Here is a 16,786-nt window from a genome sequence, read left to right on the forward strand (position 1 = left end):
GTTTGCTTTGCTGGAGAAGCTGTGGCTCCCTTTTCCAGTGCATTTTCACTGCTGTGTGTTTGCTTTGCTGGAGAAGCTGTGGCTCCCTTTTCCAGGCCTTCTCCCGATTCTCCTGCAAGGGAGGAGTTGGGAAGCTGCTCTGGCTTCACTGGGGTGGGGTTCTGTAATCCTGGGGCATTGCTTTTAAACACAGCAGTGAAATAAGAACAAAAGCTTTTTACAAGTCCCCCAAACTCATCTTTATGCTATTTAAGAAAAGAAGTTTTTTAGAAGTCCCCCAAACTCATCTTTATGCAATTAATTGTGTCGCAATGTGCTGTATTATAGACATTATTCAGCCCTAACTCGTTTTTCTTTATCAACAGTGACTTAACTGTTACAGTTTCGGCTGTTACCAAGACATTAACCTAAAAGGCAAATCACGACTGCATAAAGGAAAAGCTCGGGCTGGCCCACAAAGGATACTGGGGATGAAAGCAAGGCAGGATATGACAGCTATGGCCATCCTTGTGTGGCACACAATGGAGGTGTTCCATCGAGGGCACGACTTGTAGGAGATGATGGACTGGAGGCTGATGTAAATGACCCCCGAGCCAAAGGCCACCAAAGCTCCAATGTCATGGACACTGGGGACAGCCAGCTCCTGGAACAGAATCAGCACAGGGGTCAGCAGGTGCTGCTCACTGATGTACATTTTCCACATCACACGTGGACCAGAGGAACTGGGCTCTGTGCTAAGGCAGTGAATTCAATTCTAGCTTCTCACATCCTTTCCGTGTCTCGGTTATTCTTYTGGCAAATGGGGATGACAATGACCTGAGAATTGGTTGTAGGTACAAAGTGAAAAGAATGAAAGCTTTAAAGCCACCATTTCCAGCTTTCTGAGCAATTAAACACTCTGAAAATCTGCCGGATCAGATGCTTAGCTAGATTAGATCCTTATTGTCTCTGAACACTTTTTCAAACTGCACTTAACATGGAAAGCAGGGTCAAAACAGAGGAAATATAAATTAGGTGAGGAAGGAGCTTATGGGCTGGAAAAAAGACAAGGCAGAGATTAGGTAAAAAAACAATCTTGTGACTGTCAGGGAACTCTTTTGGAAACATTAAGATCAAAGTTTCTGCTTCCCCAACTCTCCAATTTATTTTACATTCCTGATTTCTCTTTTCCTCACTGAAGCTGACTTTGTTTCCTATTTCAGTCAAGCATCATCCAACTTGTTTTTGTGCCACATTTAAATCTTATCAACAGGAGTACAGATATTTAAAAGTAAAATTATTACAATAGACTGCAGTAGCTGTGGTGTTTGCAATCCACATACACTGCCTGGATGCAAAGCTAAAAAGAGCAAGGTATCATCAGAAACAGAGGGATTTTTTGTCTGAAAACACCAACTCCATTACATGTAAAATTGTACTGGCTGCTAAAGCCCGGACAAGCTTTATTTTCAATTTCTGTGTGTGTTATTATGTCACTATATGAGCACAATAGTATTTAACAAAATGTACCAAGGTAGACCATCCTTTAAAAGAAATAATGTAGCTGTTTCCAGATTTTAAGGGAATATCTCAATTAAATTTAACTTTATTCCAGGCTGAAGCTTTCAATGCAATTGTCCTAATACTTGTGTCAGAATCTACCCTATTATACATTTCCTCCCTAGAAAAGGTGAAATGCATAATGTGTTTCAGTATTTTTTGCCTCTATTGAATTTTCTTTCAGATGCTGAGGGGTGCACTTTGATTTACCATGAGAAGCCTATCCCTGTCTGGTAAAGCAAGCAGTAATTCCATGTCTCTATCAAAAGGTTTAATATATTTTTATTCCATCTCCTGCAGACTCAGAAGAACAGGCTGGGACTGAGTTCAGTGTTTGAACCTGCCAGATAAGCCTGGCTTATTCTGTAGAAAATGCTGCTAGTGAGTGTCACAATGCAGGAGCCTTTGTTAGTCTGACTTATTCTCCCCACCTGATTGTGAGGGAGCCAAACTTGGAATAGCAAAGCTTTTTGCAGCCATATTTTCATAAAAACATTTTGCAGAAAAAAAAAAAATCTGTACAGTACAGATCTGTTACAAGACAAGCACATGGAAAACCCCTTAATGATATAACTGCACAAGCAAAAATTCTTGTGTTTGGGGGGGAAACAAATCTGTCACTGCAAAGCTACTAAAAAAGGCAAGAGCAAGGCATTCTTACTTTATTTTCCAAGTATCCACACAGGGATAACTGTTAATCACTGTTATTTGGATGAAATTTGAGCTGGTAAAACAACTTCATTTTGATTTTTGTTATGAAATTTATGGTCATACCTGAAAAGTTGCAACTATTCCCATTCCAGTGCAGCCCAGCCATCCAATGCATAAAGCAAACGTGTTGCATGAAGACCTAACGAAGTGTGATGACTCGTTTTGCTTCTCTATTAATAAATATCTGATGTACATTGTAATTACAGCTGAAAACAAACAAACAAAAAAAAGTGTTTTGTTCAATGATCATAAATTGCTTATGTTTTAACACCTTCCTGCAACACATGACATGCAGRAAAAATTATAAGCATAATAAAAGAAATTATATTACCATTAACTGCATTGGGATGAAGAAGAAAGGCAGTGATTTTCAGATGAACATTCAGGTAGAAATTTAATTATCTTTGTCTTAAAATTGCACTTTATTTGTATCTAGAAATAACTGCACATCACTTGAAGAAGAGCACTAATTTAAATGCCATTCTCCTGGGTGTTTGGGGCACAGAGGAATTGCCATTCCACATCAGATGTTACAGGGAGACAAGAACCATCAACTGGTTCAATTCTGCTCTGAGATGCAGTTTTGTATCAGAATTACATCTTTATAATGGATGATCTGAGGAATTAATTCCTTTTTGCAGAGTGACTGCATGCATGACCCTAATCTGCAGCTCTCTCCTGGCAAACTGAACAGGAAATCAGAATATGATGAGCTGCAGTTCAAGTTTCACAGCACAGAATATGGTCTCAGTCTATCCACAGCTGGAAAAAWCAATCAGGTAACTTTGCCCAGGCACTGTGGGGTTACATGAAAATCCCCAATAYAGTGTGACTGAATGAGGCTCTTAGAAAAGGTAAAATTGATGGTGTTTATTTGCCTCAAGGCCACAATAACTCAATGTACACAGAGGTACACAGCTCTTGATCCTCCATCCCCTCAAAGGTGACAGAAAATGCCAAACTTCTTGATTCACATCATTTTGTAGAGAAGCAGGCACTTTGCAGAAAAAAACCAGGTGTTGTTTAAACACTCTTCTCCCCTTTGCTGCAGCATCTTAGAACCCARAAATTCCCTACATCAGAGTTTTTGCAGAGTAATTATTCCATCTTTGTTCCACTTTGCACTGCTGAGGGCTCTGAAGGGATTCAAGTGCCTCTAAACCTGCACTGTCTGCTCCTGAGGACCTTCCATTGGGCTGTGGAGGCATTTTTTCTGCAGAATACTGAACACATTTCTACAATTTAAGCAGCAGATTTTGCTAATTCTCAATTCTTGGTTCTGGTCAACCCAAATGCTTCGTACCTACCTAAAAGTGCTGAAATATTWATCATAAAGCCAAAGACTCCACTCTCCGGGGGTTTGGTTCCAGTGTCGCTAAAGAGGGGAGAGAGAGAAATTCAGAGTTAATTGAGTTAAAGTTAAAAAGTTAATTGAGACCTGTGGAGCATCAGTGACACTGCCGAGTGAAATCCCAAGGGAAATGGAACTCGTGTGAGCTGCTGCTGTGTGTGTGAAGCATTTCAGCATCTGCTGCACACTCAGCCTCCATTTGTGCATGGGATTGTTCTTTGCAAAAAGAAGTGTACTTTGAAAGAGTGCCATTTGAACTGTATTTCTTTTTTTTTCTGTATGCAATATGCAAAGAAGTGGCAGAGCTGTGCTTTACTCGTGMATGACATGGTAGAGATTTTTTTTAATGTAATTCACAATGAATACTCTTCATTCCAGCAGTGAGGCTGGATTCAGTGCKAAGGGTCTGAAGCTACCACTGAGTACAGCCAAAATGACCTCAGCATGAATGCTCTCAACACCCAAAMCAGAAAGCTCTCTCTACTTAGGCAATCAGCCTCAAGGATTTTGACAATTTTGTWAAGTTCAGAAGAGTATGGCCATGTCAAATGACCTGATTATTTATTAAATTAATATTTGATCTCCAATCCCTTCTATGTTACAGAAGGATTTGTGTGACAAAAGTTGCTAAGATGATTTATCAACAACAGGAGGAAGCTTAGGATAAAAGAAGGATCCTTTTCTATGAAAAGGTGATGCAAAAAAAATAGAGAAAATTCCTATATTTCTTTTGACGAGATTGGTTCCAAATTCTCAGACAAAGAAACTTTGGACCAGGCTTTTAGACAAGTTCTCACAACTTCTCAGGCATTAGGAATCCCTATTCACCTGAATTTTCTTGTTGTGATGCTTTCTGAAAGCTTGTTCCAGCTTGTACTCTGTATGACTCTTGTTTCTCTCTGATAGTGAAATAGATGAAAACAGTGAACTAAGAGTAAACTAAGTCTTTATTGTTGGCTTCTTTGACACACCTGAAAACCATCTTAATTCATGATGCATTTAGCCCATTTTTTAACCTTGAACTTCATTTTTTCCTTTTGTTTCTGGAGTGTTTTCATCAGCACAAAGGAGTCCATTTAAAAAGTGGCCACTTGTGACAGACTTGAAGGACTTTTTCCAATCAGCAGCCGCTCTGTGGTGAGCACAGGGCTGTAATCACTTCAAAGCTTTTGAAGGGCTTCAGGTGAGAGCAGAATGGAATTGGCACACGCACAGAAAGCCATTTGAAGTTCTCGGAACACATCAGAAGAGCAATCCAAATAACCTGAAATTGCACTGAACTCCATTTTTCAACAAAAGAGTTTCTCAGGCTAGAGTTCTATAGGTGACTTTTGCTGTTGTGGATTTTTAAACTCAACAGCCTTAAAAGAAATTTCATACCAGGAATATTATATCACATCTACAATCTATTTGCAAAGTACTGTACTGGACTTTTAAGGACACAATCCTTTTAATAATKCTGCATTTTCCATTAAAAAATCCCTGAAGCTAAATGAAGACTTGGGYTCATATTAATTTTTCTTCCAGTCTGCTGCTTTGGAAAAAAAGTATTGGTGACTTTCCCTTTCTTTTTATGAAAAAGAAAAAAAGCAAATGGCACATTGAAAACAAAAATGTGCTCAATTTTTTGGGCTGGTGTGTAGGTGAGCCCAACCACCATGGAAAATAATGGAACCTGTATGAAAATGACAGCATTTGTCACACCATCTCAGGGAGCAGAAATCTAAAATCAGACTTCTGGAGAATGGAAAGACAAGAAGGTGAAGGAGACAAGGGATAAATATTATAGGGACAAAAGATTCATCATCACAGAATTTTCTTCRGAGCCATCATAAACTATTTCTCTTCAAACTGAAGTCACAGTTTTTGAAAATAGGAAGATTCTGTTTTACCTACAAGGATCCTGATTTCTTCAGAGGTCCCAACTGGTAGGAAATTCCTTCAGGACAATTCCCTTCACCCTTTCACTGAGAATCTGAGCCAGCAAACAGCCACCCCAGCACATCTAAATTAGTTTGAGTAGTATGAGTAAATTTGGGCACAGCCTAGCAGGACTCGGCTGCTAGAAAACACAAAATCATCTTCATTTTCTCTACCCAGAAATTTATTTACATGGTTTACTTGATGAGACATTAGCACAGCCYCAATGACAAATTCAGGTGTGGTGTCTCACTGTGACAGCTGCTGCACAGTAAACAAATAAAATTAATGTTACTACAAGGCGTACACAATGTACTTGGGGAATGTATACAGCAATTACACAACTGTTGAACTAAAGTCTCTCAATATTCTTCTCTTTTGTATGACTGGAATTTCCCCATTCAAGCTGTCTTTAATTTTATAGTTCATTTTAAGATATTGCACAACTGAAATGTTGCAACATTCTTCCTCTTTTTTTATCACCCTTAGTTTTACTAAATCACATTCTCAATCCCATGATCCAGATTCTTGGGCTWAAGCAATGGCCTGCAGATTAAGAACAGGAGCGATGGTATGACTGTGGCCTGAGTACTTGTGTTATTCCCAAGTGCATCTTCTGTGAAGTTCTTATGCTTAGACCACGTACCTTTAGAATTGTTGCAGATTCTTCACCAACAATGTTTAACCTTAGTCCAAATGTGGTGTTAAAATTATGTAAAATAAACAAGAGTCAAAAAAAAAAAGAGCAGAGGGCTTGAAATGTGACTGGRATTCAGTGATGCAACCTTTTATGTCTTTGTATTATTTGGGTTTCTTTTAGGGCATATGGACATTTATTGTGATTCCATAGCTAAAGGATAAGAATGATATTTTCTGGGAGCTATTCCACTGAGTTGMTGTAACAATTGCAGCTGTGATAGATCCATCAGAGTTGTACAGYTGTGGCTTAAAGTTTGGTCTATCCCTTTAAAAAGAATGACAAAATCGAGATACCTGGGCCATCAAAAATGTAACTACAAACAAAACTATGTATAAAAAACCATCCCATTCTCTGATATGGCTTATTCTATAACATGACTTTGACATAAGAAACATAATTTGTCAGATTTCTTACTACAGGATCTCAGAATCTTTCTGAACTCAAACCATGTACAATTACTTCAAAAGTTTTRTATTTCCTGGTTAATAATGGATAAATTGCACTGATCACAAGTGCTTTTGTGTCAGTAAAGCTTTGTAGGTAATCAAGGATGAGCAGTAGGGTATCTGTTCAAGTACAAGAACAAGGCTTTCCAAGAGCTTTCCAGTTTTGTGCAGAGAATCTTAAAAAGTTTTGCAATTATAAGCAYGAAGCCCAACTTTCTTTGGCTCAATTTGAATGAAGCTCAGCTGCCTTCTGGGTTGTGATGTCATTTGCTCTTGCCTATGATGTCAAACCCTAATTTTCAATCAAARTTTCTTGCATGTGCCCATCAGGTTAGCAGACTTGTGAAATTATGCAAGTCCAAAAAGTCCTTCAAGGAATTATGTCTAAATGTATCTTGAAAGATGTGTTTTAAAAATCTTGGTTAGATCATCTGTATATCAGAGACACTGTTGCATTTCTGACTAACCTTTAATCTATTGAGAGAAAAGTACTAGCATTCTCATAGTTTAGATTTAAATGTTAACATAAGCCACGCTTAAAGAATGATTTACACAGAATTGCAATTCAATGCCCAAGGTTATGGAAAAGAGATACCAGGAACCTCTTGAGAAGTCTTTTAAGCTCCTTGGTCCTTGGGTGAAATATTAAARAATCATGTTTGTGGGGATGTGTGCACTGCAAAAGCCAGCACAGGGCTTCGAATCTGGTCATCACCTGCTGCACTTTGGCCTAATTCCCAAGTTATACAAACAAAATTACATTTCCACCATGTCATCCTAAAGTTTTTCTAGGATCTTTTCCATCGTGTCTGCAGCGTTTGGCTCTCAGAGGTGCCGAAGGTGTGACAGGTACCGGGAGTGCCCCAAGTGTCCCCCTGTCCCAGGGACACCCCGCCATCGCTGCCTGGGGACCCCAGAACCGCTCGGGGACCCTGGGGACACCCCGCCATCGCTGCCTGGGGACCCCAGAGCCGCTCGGGGACCCTGGGGACACCCCGCCATCGCTGCCTGGGGACCCCAGAGCCGCTCGGGGACCCTGGGGACACCCCGCCATCGCTGCCTCTCCTCTCTGGGGACCCAGAGCCGCTCGGGGACCCTGGGGACACCCCGCCATCGCTGCCTCTCCTCTCTGGGGACCCAGAGCCGCTCGGGGACCCTGGGGACACCCCGCCATCGCTGCCTCTCCTCTCTGGGACCCGGAGCCGCTCGGGGAGCGCTGGGGACACGGGCCAGGGTCCCACAGCCCCGGAGCCCCACAGCTCACCTGATGTAGGGCACCAGGGGCTCCACGTGCCCCGCCAGCACGGCGATCACATAGGAGATGATGAAGGCGGCCGAGGACCAGCTGACGAGCAGAGCGGGCACGAAAGCCACGCCGGGCATGCAGCACAGCATCTCCGGTGGCTGTCCTGCCCGCGGCACGGCCATGCGGGCGGCAGAGCCCCGAGGTGACGGCCCGGGAGCGAGGGCTGGCCGGGCGCATCCGCGCTCACCCCGGGGCTGTGCCCGCCGGCAGCGCCGCCGCTCCTCCCGCAGCCCGGGACGCTCCGCCGCTTCCCTTCGCTTTCGCTTCCCGCGGAGCTCCCGCCCCCGACGGGCCGGACAGCGAGGAATGGCCGTGTGTGTCCCCTCGGCGGTGCCGGACAGCGAGCAATGGCCGTGTGTGTCCCCTCGGCGGTGCCGGACAGCGAGGGATGGCCGTGTGTGTCCCCTGTGCCTCCCGACGGGCCGGACAGCGAGGAATGGCCGTGTGTGTCCCCTGTGCCTCCCGACGGTGCCGGACAGCGAGGGATGGCCGTGTGTGTCCCCTGTGCCTCCCGACGGTGCCGGACAGCGAGGAATGGCCGTGTGTGTCCCCTCGGCGCTCCGGAGGTTTCCTGGGGCACTCGGGGACCGCACCCGCCCCGGCGGGGCAGGGAGGAGTGCACTCAGATGCTGTCGGGGAGTGCTGGCCGGACTCTGCGAGCCTTCGGCTTTAAAAGGGAGAGAATGGGSTCCGGTGGGAGCGTCCAGGGGCTCCTCGCAGCTCGCCAGCCCCAGGGGCAGCGAGTGCTGGCGGCGGCACGGAAACCGGGTCAGAAACTGCAGGTGCCATCGTGGAGTCCTGCACACACCTCATCTGCCTCGGCCTTTCGTTTCAAACACATATTGTAGTCTTGATTTGCATATATTCCGTGAGATTCACTTTTTCACATGCTTAGAGGGAAACCACTGTTAATTCAAAACCATGCCGCGTTCAGCACTTTGGCTTTGGTTTAATCTGCAAGCCAAGGACAGCCTGTCMAGTTTGTTTCCGTTTCTGTAGTTATCTGCCTCCCAAACTAACATCTGAACTCCAGGTCACCATTCTGTAACAAAGACATGTGTGTGCTTGTCCTGCCTCTCTCCCCGAGAATGCATTGAGAGTCTTGCCTTCGGTACACACTCCCKGTGCTGGATGCACAAAGCTGAGTACTCGGTGTGCCCTGGAAGGTGTTAGGAAGGGACAGTGAATGTTAAGAAAAGGACTAGAAACAGTGTATCTTAATACAAGTACAGAAAAATAATAAAACAAATTATTCTACCTCTAAAACTGGGAATACTTTACAACCCCCTTTTCAACAATAGYAAGTTTCTTATGTTCTTAACGTATAGATTGAGTGTCACACCAAACCACAAGTTCATATTTCTCTAGCTAATCTGTCTTCTAGTAGTTTTGAATGACAGAAATTTCTGACTGGAAGAACAGGTTTATTTCAAAAATAATGGAAGGAATTTACCTTGCATTTACCTCTTTGGTAAATAAAGGAACTGCAGAAACATATTGATGTTCATTATATTTATATCAGTAGAATTTTACTGTTTTTCTGTGTCGGTAACTTAGTGTTCTGGTTAGGTCCCATGCCTGAAAGAGAATGGGATTCACTTTATTTTATTGTATTAACATTTAAGCCACATAGCTGGAAAAATGTTTCATCCACAGTTCCACAAGATTCTTGTACWACYTTTAGTTTTGCAAGTAGTAAATAAATTACTCTKAAGTGTGAGTTGAGTRTTTAAATTCTTCACATGACTTTCTGAAGTGCCTGAACACTCTTTGGAGTGAAAGAAAAAGACACGTTTGGGTCAAGCAGGTGGCAATTTACTGTTTAGTCATCACTAGCAAAAGGTTCTTTGTTGCTATGTAAACATTTCTTGCAGCTCATGTGATGTTTCTTTTTCTTTATAATTTTATTGTAGAAGGTGGTCAGTAACAACATAATTAAGTGATCTTTAATCAGTTTTTCTCGGAAACATTAGCATGTTCTTAAAGGATCATTAGAAGCTGCAAGAAGTAACAAATACAGGTTATTCACAAACTTTGGAGGAGTAGTTTTATTTACTGGACTTAAGARAGAGATGTTTTTACCATGATCTGCAGTGATTACAAAGGGAAATGGCTTTAAACAGAAAGAGGGTAGATTTAGATTAGCTATTGGGAAGGAATTCTCTGTTCTGAGGTGATAATACCCTGGGACAGGCTGGTCAGAGAAGTTGTGGATGCCCCATTCCTGGCAGTGCTCAAGGCCAGGCTGAATGGGGCTTTGAGCAGTCTTGTCTAATGGAAGGGGTCCCTTATGAAACGAGATCATCCTTATGGTCCTTTCTCAACCAAACCCTCCCAYGATTCTRTGATTCTGGGATTCAACAAAATTATCAGACTCCTTCAAATTAGAATCATTAGAAAAACAGGTATGTCAAGATGTGCAAACATAAACACATCCATGTCAGGGATTTGAAAACATATGAAGTTAAGGGAATAATAATGGAAGAGATCTAAAATAGCCTAYGCTGCTGGTGCTTGTATCCCTACTTTTCTTCTATTTTACTCAAAATCTGGTTTCCATGGATTTTATATCCATTATATATGGGAATTTGTTATCACATGTGTACGTTCCAAACTTATTCACTATGAAGTGACCTGTAACATGAAACACCTGTAACATGGAACACCTGTAACATGAAACACCTGTAACATGGAACACCCAGTTTGAACAGGACTGTACACCAGACTTGGTGGTCTTCAGTATCTTTGCATTGTGTTTACATTGAACCTTTGCAGAATAGTCAAAGTAGCATTTATTTCCCTAATTCAGTAAACAACTTCATGGGAAATAGAAGGATGGAAGAACAAGTGAGACATGAAAAATGCTTAGTAATGAAAATTTGTACCAATAGTGACATAGTTAAGTTACTTCCTGAGATCTTTTGCTACACACAAGCACTAGGGGGAAAAAAGCAGCCTTAATCTGTGAAAGGAATGCCTAAATTTCTTAGTAACAACTGCTTAGTAACTGGTTTATTAACACAGAAATATGTTTACAGAAGGAATCAAACACACGACCTGCAAATTCTTCAGATTACTGTGTGAAGGGTTCAAGCTGGTTGGTGGCATCTCTTCCCTTCCTCTTCGGTCACATGCCAGTATCTGTAACCTTCTCTCAGTAACAAAAGCACAGAGAAGCTTCTGCTGSYGCAGGAGGGACAGATTMATAYCTTGCAATAATTATGAGGTGTGAAAAAGTTTATTCTAGAATCTAGATATTGTTCTCAAAATATATTTTTTACTACTTTACTCTATTTTTGGGTGATGTTTTTTCAAATAAAATGTTGATTGGGAGAAATCTTTGTTTCAAGAATGCACTAGCTGTAGATTGGCATGGGCTGTAAAGAACAAGGMAAAGACTGTTGAGCTGCAGATGAACCGTTCTTCAGTGGCTTTGTAGTCCTTCATTCCAAATGAAGTAGTGAACATGCTGGAGCACTTAGTGGCAGAATTTGGCTCYGGCATTTTGATAATTTTGGCAGTACATTTTTGTAGAAGCACATTTTTAGTGAAAAGGAAATMATTCAAAGTGAAATGGGAGTTTTTTATGAGGCCTTGCCATCTGAAAGAAATATCTTTGTCATTTTCTTAGTGACAATATCTGACACTAAGTTGCTTGCTGAAGCTTAAGAGAAAGTAATGAAATTCACAACCTGAATCAAAATAGAATGCTAAGGGATTAAAGGAATCAGATTCTAAACAGAGACAATTTCATCAATCTAGGAAAATCTATCAAAAATACATTTTTTTTTCTCAACATAGAGATAATCCATTCCAAGACACAGCAGCAAGGTTTAACAGGGTCTCTCATAAACTGATCACTTGTATTCAATCTCTGTTACAGAGGTAATGTCAGTGGGACTGAGTTTTACCAAAGGTTGAGAGCTCTATAAATGGTGACTCAAAATGAGAATATGCATTGAAGGATAGAACACTGCTCAGTCACTGTCTTTTACTTTTTTATGTTCTGAGTGACTAATGTGATTTAATTATCGTATTTGATGGATAGAGGYACTACCAAATTCACAGTGCCATACCAAGCTACTAATTCCAGTATGCCTAAGGCATTGGTTTKAAATTTCAGAAGTAGAGATATTATCATTTTTTGGGGGACAGGGGGTGGACCAGCAGGGATAGAAATCCTAGAAGGCCCTATTGTCTCACAATTCCTTTCCATAGAAACTTCTCATGCAGCTCTTCAAAGCACTGACAAGCACACCAGACTGTCTTGGCTGCTTTTTAGGGCCTCTCTACAAAATCATCTGTTGGCTCCTAGGTGCACCGAAAATACTTAAATAAACATTTATTTATGAGGAGCTGGTCCTTAGGAGTATGTTAATATAGTAAATGAATGAGCAGAAAAACCTTTGGAGGGCTTTGTCAGGAAAGAAATGGGCCASAGATGTAGTGAGGGGCTGCAGGTTCTGGCAGCCAAAATACCACATTAATTTTAACCCAGCTGYTGCAGATCATGGGAGTTGTGAAACTCTGGCAGTGCAGTTTTCAGTGTGGACTCCAACTCTGTGCTTGATAGCAGGAGCTCAGGTAACCTGCCCTGATGTCCACGTAGCAAGGCTTCACCATCACTCATCTTCTGCTGARCAGGAAAAAGCTCCCCTCAAAACTGACGTGCCACTCATGCATGATGATGAGATGTAATTTCAGTTGTAGTTACTGGCAACCAAAGAAAAAATAGGATTTCTGGRTTCTGTTTATGTTAAGAAAATGCTTTTATGACCTTTTTTTCCCCTTAAATGTTACTGAACAGAGACTCTYCAGACCAAATGCACAAAGGCAATTATGGAACAGACCTGTAGGCAGTTGTCTATTGGCATTAAAATCAATAGGCATTTAGATGCTTTTATGAGAGCTTTCAAGAACTTTCATCTTTCTGAGCATGTGCATTACAAGCGTGAGTGGTGAAATAATTGTTTTATTTTTTCTCCTCTCCATTCTTCAGTGCATGAGGCAAACACATTCATGTGTAGCAGTAAGACTTAGAAATAAGTTTTAGTAGATCTATTGTAGATCTATGTAGTGAAAAGGGCAGGAATATAAATGATGGCTGCATAAATACAATAAACAGATATAAATTGGCCCCTGTCTCTGCTGCAAAATCGTACTCTGATGATAGCCAAGCTACTTCAAACAAACTTTCCACAGGCAAGTCACTATGTCTCTATTCTGAACTTYCACTTGCCTGACTTGAGACACCTCTGAATGCTCAGAAGTTCAGAGCATCCACAAATAAAACAAAAATCAATAAGAGCAAACTGCTGAGCCTTCAGACTCTCACCAGTTAGCTCCTGTACTGTGAAAAGAGTCCTAAAAGAGAAGGAGGCATCAAGCTTGCTGAATTCTGTCTTTACCTTTGTGGTCAGTATTGYTTGCCTTGCAGAAGTGCCACAAGATTAATTCAGGTTTGTGAAAAAGACCATACAGAAAACCTGTGACAGTGCCAATTCTCTCTGCTTTAGCTCAATATTCATGGAGTGTGCAGTSAGCAATATTCTTGGCTAACAGAGAAGCTTGAGATGCTCGGTTGATTATTTCTGGTCTTCTACCTCAACCAAAGATAATTACATTATTGCCTCGGATATTTAGGTCTTACTAAAATTAGAATGGAAAAGAAAATTAGAAAATGGWAAAGATCTGGAAAGAGCTGCTATTGGACAAGTTTATCACGTCCAGTAGCAAGTACTGCCATCCTCAAGATTTTGAGCATTACAGGATCTCCAGTCCTGTTGAAAGAAAGTAGATATTACTTTCCTTTTCAAAGCAGCTTCTACCCCTTCTTAGAAAGGTCTAACTGCAGTCAGAAAAACATCAAAAATCCAGAGTTTYCCAAGATCCAAGAAAGAAAAAATGCTAGTGAAGTCAATTTGCAGAAAATCAGCATCAAGACAAAGTATGTTTATAACTATTTGACTGCTTGTTTAGATGACATCATCATTCACAGAAGGCATGCCTTTGTGTTGAGTGCTGCTACGTGCACCTTCGAGTTAATACAAATAGGAGAACAGTCAAGTGGATTATCCCAAGAGCCCAATGGTTTACATGGATAAYAACTTGGCAAGCCCCTTAAGTATGTCTTGGAGTATAATGGCAGCACCTAATTTTTACATATCCTGACATCTAGTGGAATTTGTTGCTCCAAGCAGAATATCTGGGTTCATTTGCATCTGCAATGACTGGGAGAAATGGAGAAAGTTAAGTACCTTATTCTTGGATACAGTAGTAAAGTTCTTACCTGGAGAACTACCTAAGCTGTACATTAGATAAAATGTGAAAACAGAAGAATTTGGCCTGAGCCCTGCCCGTCTCAGACTCAGGATTATAAAGCCAGCTGCAAAGTGATACAAGGCCCCTGATCTGGTTYCTGATTTTGAGCTTGGAAATAATTTCTAGTGACAGAAATAGAATAATCCCAGCAACTTGGATATATTATCTCAAAAGGGATTTGAACCTGTATCTGCTATGTGTACCTTAATAGCTTGCCTTTAATTAGCAAACTGAGGGTGGCCTTGTTTTCATCCATTTTCCTTGCCTTTCAGGAAATCACAGAATCATCAAGGCTGAAAGAGACTTTAAGGGTCATCCAGTCCAACAATCAACCCCCTAAAATGTATCCCCAAGTGCCACATCCAGATGCCTCCTAAACACTTCCAGAGATGGTGGCTCTAAAACCTGTGCAACTCAGTCCTGCGCTTGACCACTCATTTCGTGCCTTTTTTTTTCTAATTTCTAATTTCTAATCTGAAACTCCCCTGGCACAACTTGAGGCCATTTCCTCTCATCCTTTCACTTGAGACATGGCAGAAGAGGCCAACTCCCACCTCACTACAACCTTTCAGGTGACTGTAGAGAGCAGTGAGATCCCTCCTGATCCTCCTCTTCTCCAGACCAAACAGCCTCTCTTCTCTGTTGCATAGAATCATATCTCGAGGCTTGATAGGTATTCCTGCTATTTCTATTTCAAAAATATTCTAGAATCTCCTTTTTTTTGTTGTTTGTTTTGTTTTGTTTTGCTTGTTTGGGGTTTTCCTTTGTTTTATTTTAACCTGATGACAGTATTGCATTTAGTTTAAGTTTCTGATCTTAATTTTTATAATGTGAACAAGTCAAAACATTTCAGTGTCTTTTTAGAAGGAAGGATCTGATTGTTCCTTTCCATGCACCTATTTCARTTTAAATAAATTTTTTTTGAACATGAGTATTCTACAAGAAAGGACATATATTATTGCATCATGATTTGTTCAGCACCTATTTATATCTCTGTGTCTACTGGTACATACTTTGTCTGGTACTTTATAAAATAATTTAAAGATTATGTGAATTTTAATAGTTTTATCACATTGGTATCACATGGAAGTATTTATTGGTCGGCATAAATTTATTATTTCACACTTTGTACTAATTCTTAATCCAGGTCTTGAAGTAATTCAGCTTCCCCTGACTTTTTTTCTGTTTCACATTGATGATAAGTCCCTCAGCTTCATCTTTTCAGCACATTCAGTTTCATTTCTGCATTTATGCTGGAATGTTGACCAGAAATAGATTTTTTTTTGACCAGAAATAGAGGTTTTTGGKTTTTTTTCCCCCACAATCTGCATMTATGTTATATCTCAGTTCTCAATGAAACCCTTAGTCTGCTGGCTCAGGATTCCAGGCCATCGCTGGCGATGGTAAAGAGATGCTGCCAGGAAGAGACAATAGCTGAGTAATCACAGCTCAATAATAATAGCACAGGGCTTGAGCAGGAGGGGCAAGATGTAAAAATTATATTCCCCTCGGGCAGCACTTAGGCACCTTGGTAAAAACACGAGAAGGAAAAAGTGCTGGCTGTGCTCAACAGGAGAGAAAAATTTGACTTGAGTCTTGTGCATACCAAGTCTGGGAGGCTGGGTTAWGATGAAGGGAGAAACAAATATTATCAGGCTGGTAACATGTGATGAGGAAGAGGAACACACCGTTCTGAGGTGGGCTCTGAGACTCTCCAGGTAGCACCCAGTGAATTCCTGTCCCATGGTCCCTGGAGAAAGACAAAATGTGACACCAACAAGTAAACAGAAGGGCTCAGTGGCTTGGGAGACCTGTGCCAAAAAGCTGCGCCTTCTTGGGTATTTCTGAAAGTGCAGAAATGAGAGGTGCATGAGAGGTGTTGTCCTCTCATGCCACAGCAGTGTAAATATACTGGGACAAAGTTCTGGAAAGGGTCAGGCATTGTCACTTCACACAGGATATACAGGATCACCAGAGCAGCGTTTGTTACTCCGAAAAGTCACTGCAGGGAGATTTAAATCCTTGGAAGATCTTTTGATGTAGGGACAGACCAGAGATAGGAGTCACTGCAGGCAGGTTTAAGAAATACTTAGAACAGTATTTGATGTAGGGACAGACCAGAGATAGGAGTCACTGCAGGCAGGTTTAAGAAATACTTAGAACAGCATTTGATGCAGGGATAGCCCACAGAGACGGGTGCTACTGTGCTCGGCCTCATGCATACCCGTGACAGATCATTCTGCTCTGCTGACCAGCAGTGYTTGACAGCAGCAAAACCAAGAGTGTTCTCTGGCTGAACTTCACGGCAGGAACCAGACACAGCATGCTGTCAGCTTGCGAGCACCACTTTCTTGTTTTTTCCTCAGAGCTATTCTTGAAGATCTCCATCTAGACCCCGCTCCAGCTGCTGATTTCCATTCCACGAACCCCTCCCCGCGCTTCACTCTGGGCCGCTATGCGCACAGACGGCTCCAGTGAAATCCCAGCGGGGC

General features: G+C 41.6%; 2 protein-coding genes across 2 annotated transcripts in view; one reads left to right on the forward strand and one right to left on the reverse strand.

Moving 5' to 3' along the window:
* The window catches only part of DRAM1 (DNA damage regulated autophagy modulator 1), an 11,812-nt gene extending 3,657 nt beyond the window's left edge, over positions 1 to 8,155 (reverse strand). The window contains exons 1-4 of the mRNA XM_057384552.1: positions 7,932 to 8,155; positions 3,558 to 3,625; positions 2,314 to 2,456; positions 466 to 643 (exon numbers count right to left, since the gene is read on the reverse strand). Coding sequence (XP_057240535.1) covers positions 466 to 643; positions 2,314 to 2,456; positions 3,558 to 3,625; positions 7,932 to 8,095 — 553 coding nt within the window. The 5' untranslated portion in view covers positions 8,096 to 8,155. The remainder of the gene's footprint in view (positions 1 to 465; positions 644 to 2,313; positions 2,457 to 3,557; positions 3,626 to 7,931) is intronic.
* Positions 8,094 to 16,786, forward strand: part of GNPTAB (N-acetylglucosamine-1-phosphate transferase subunits alpha and beta) — a 52,072-nt gene continuing 43,379 nt past the window's right edge. The window contains exon 1 of the mRNA XM_057384554.1: positions 8,094 to 8,741. Within this exon, the coding sequence (XP_057240537.1) occupies positions 8,094 to 8,741 (648 nt within the window). The remainder of the gene's footprint in view (positions 8,742 to 16,786) is intronic.

The sequence above is a fragment of the Malurus melanocephalus genome, unplaced genomic scaffold, assembly GCF_030028575.1.
Source record: "Malurus melanocephalus ecotype Western Australia unplaced genomic scaffold, MMel_1.1 scaffold_718, whole genome shotgun sequence".
NCBI classification, from domain to species: domain Eukaryota; kingdom Metazoa; phylum Chordata; class Aves; order Passeriformes; family Maluridae; genus Malurus; species Malurus melanocephalus.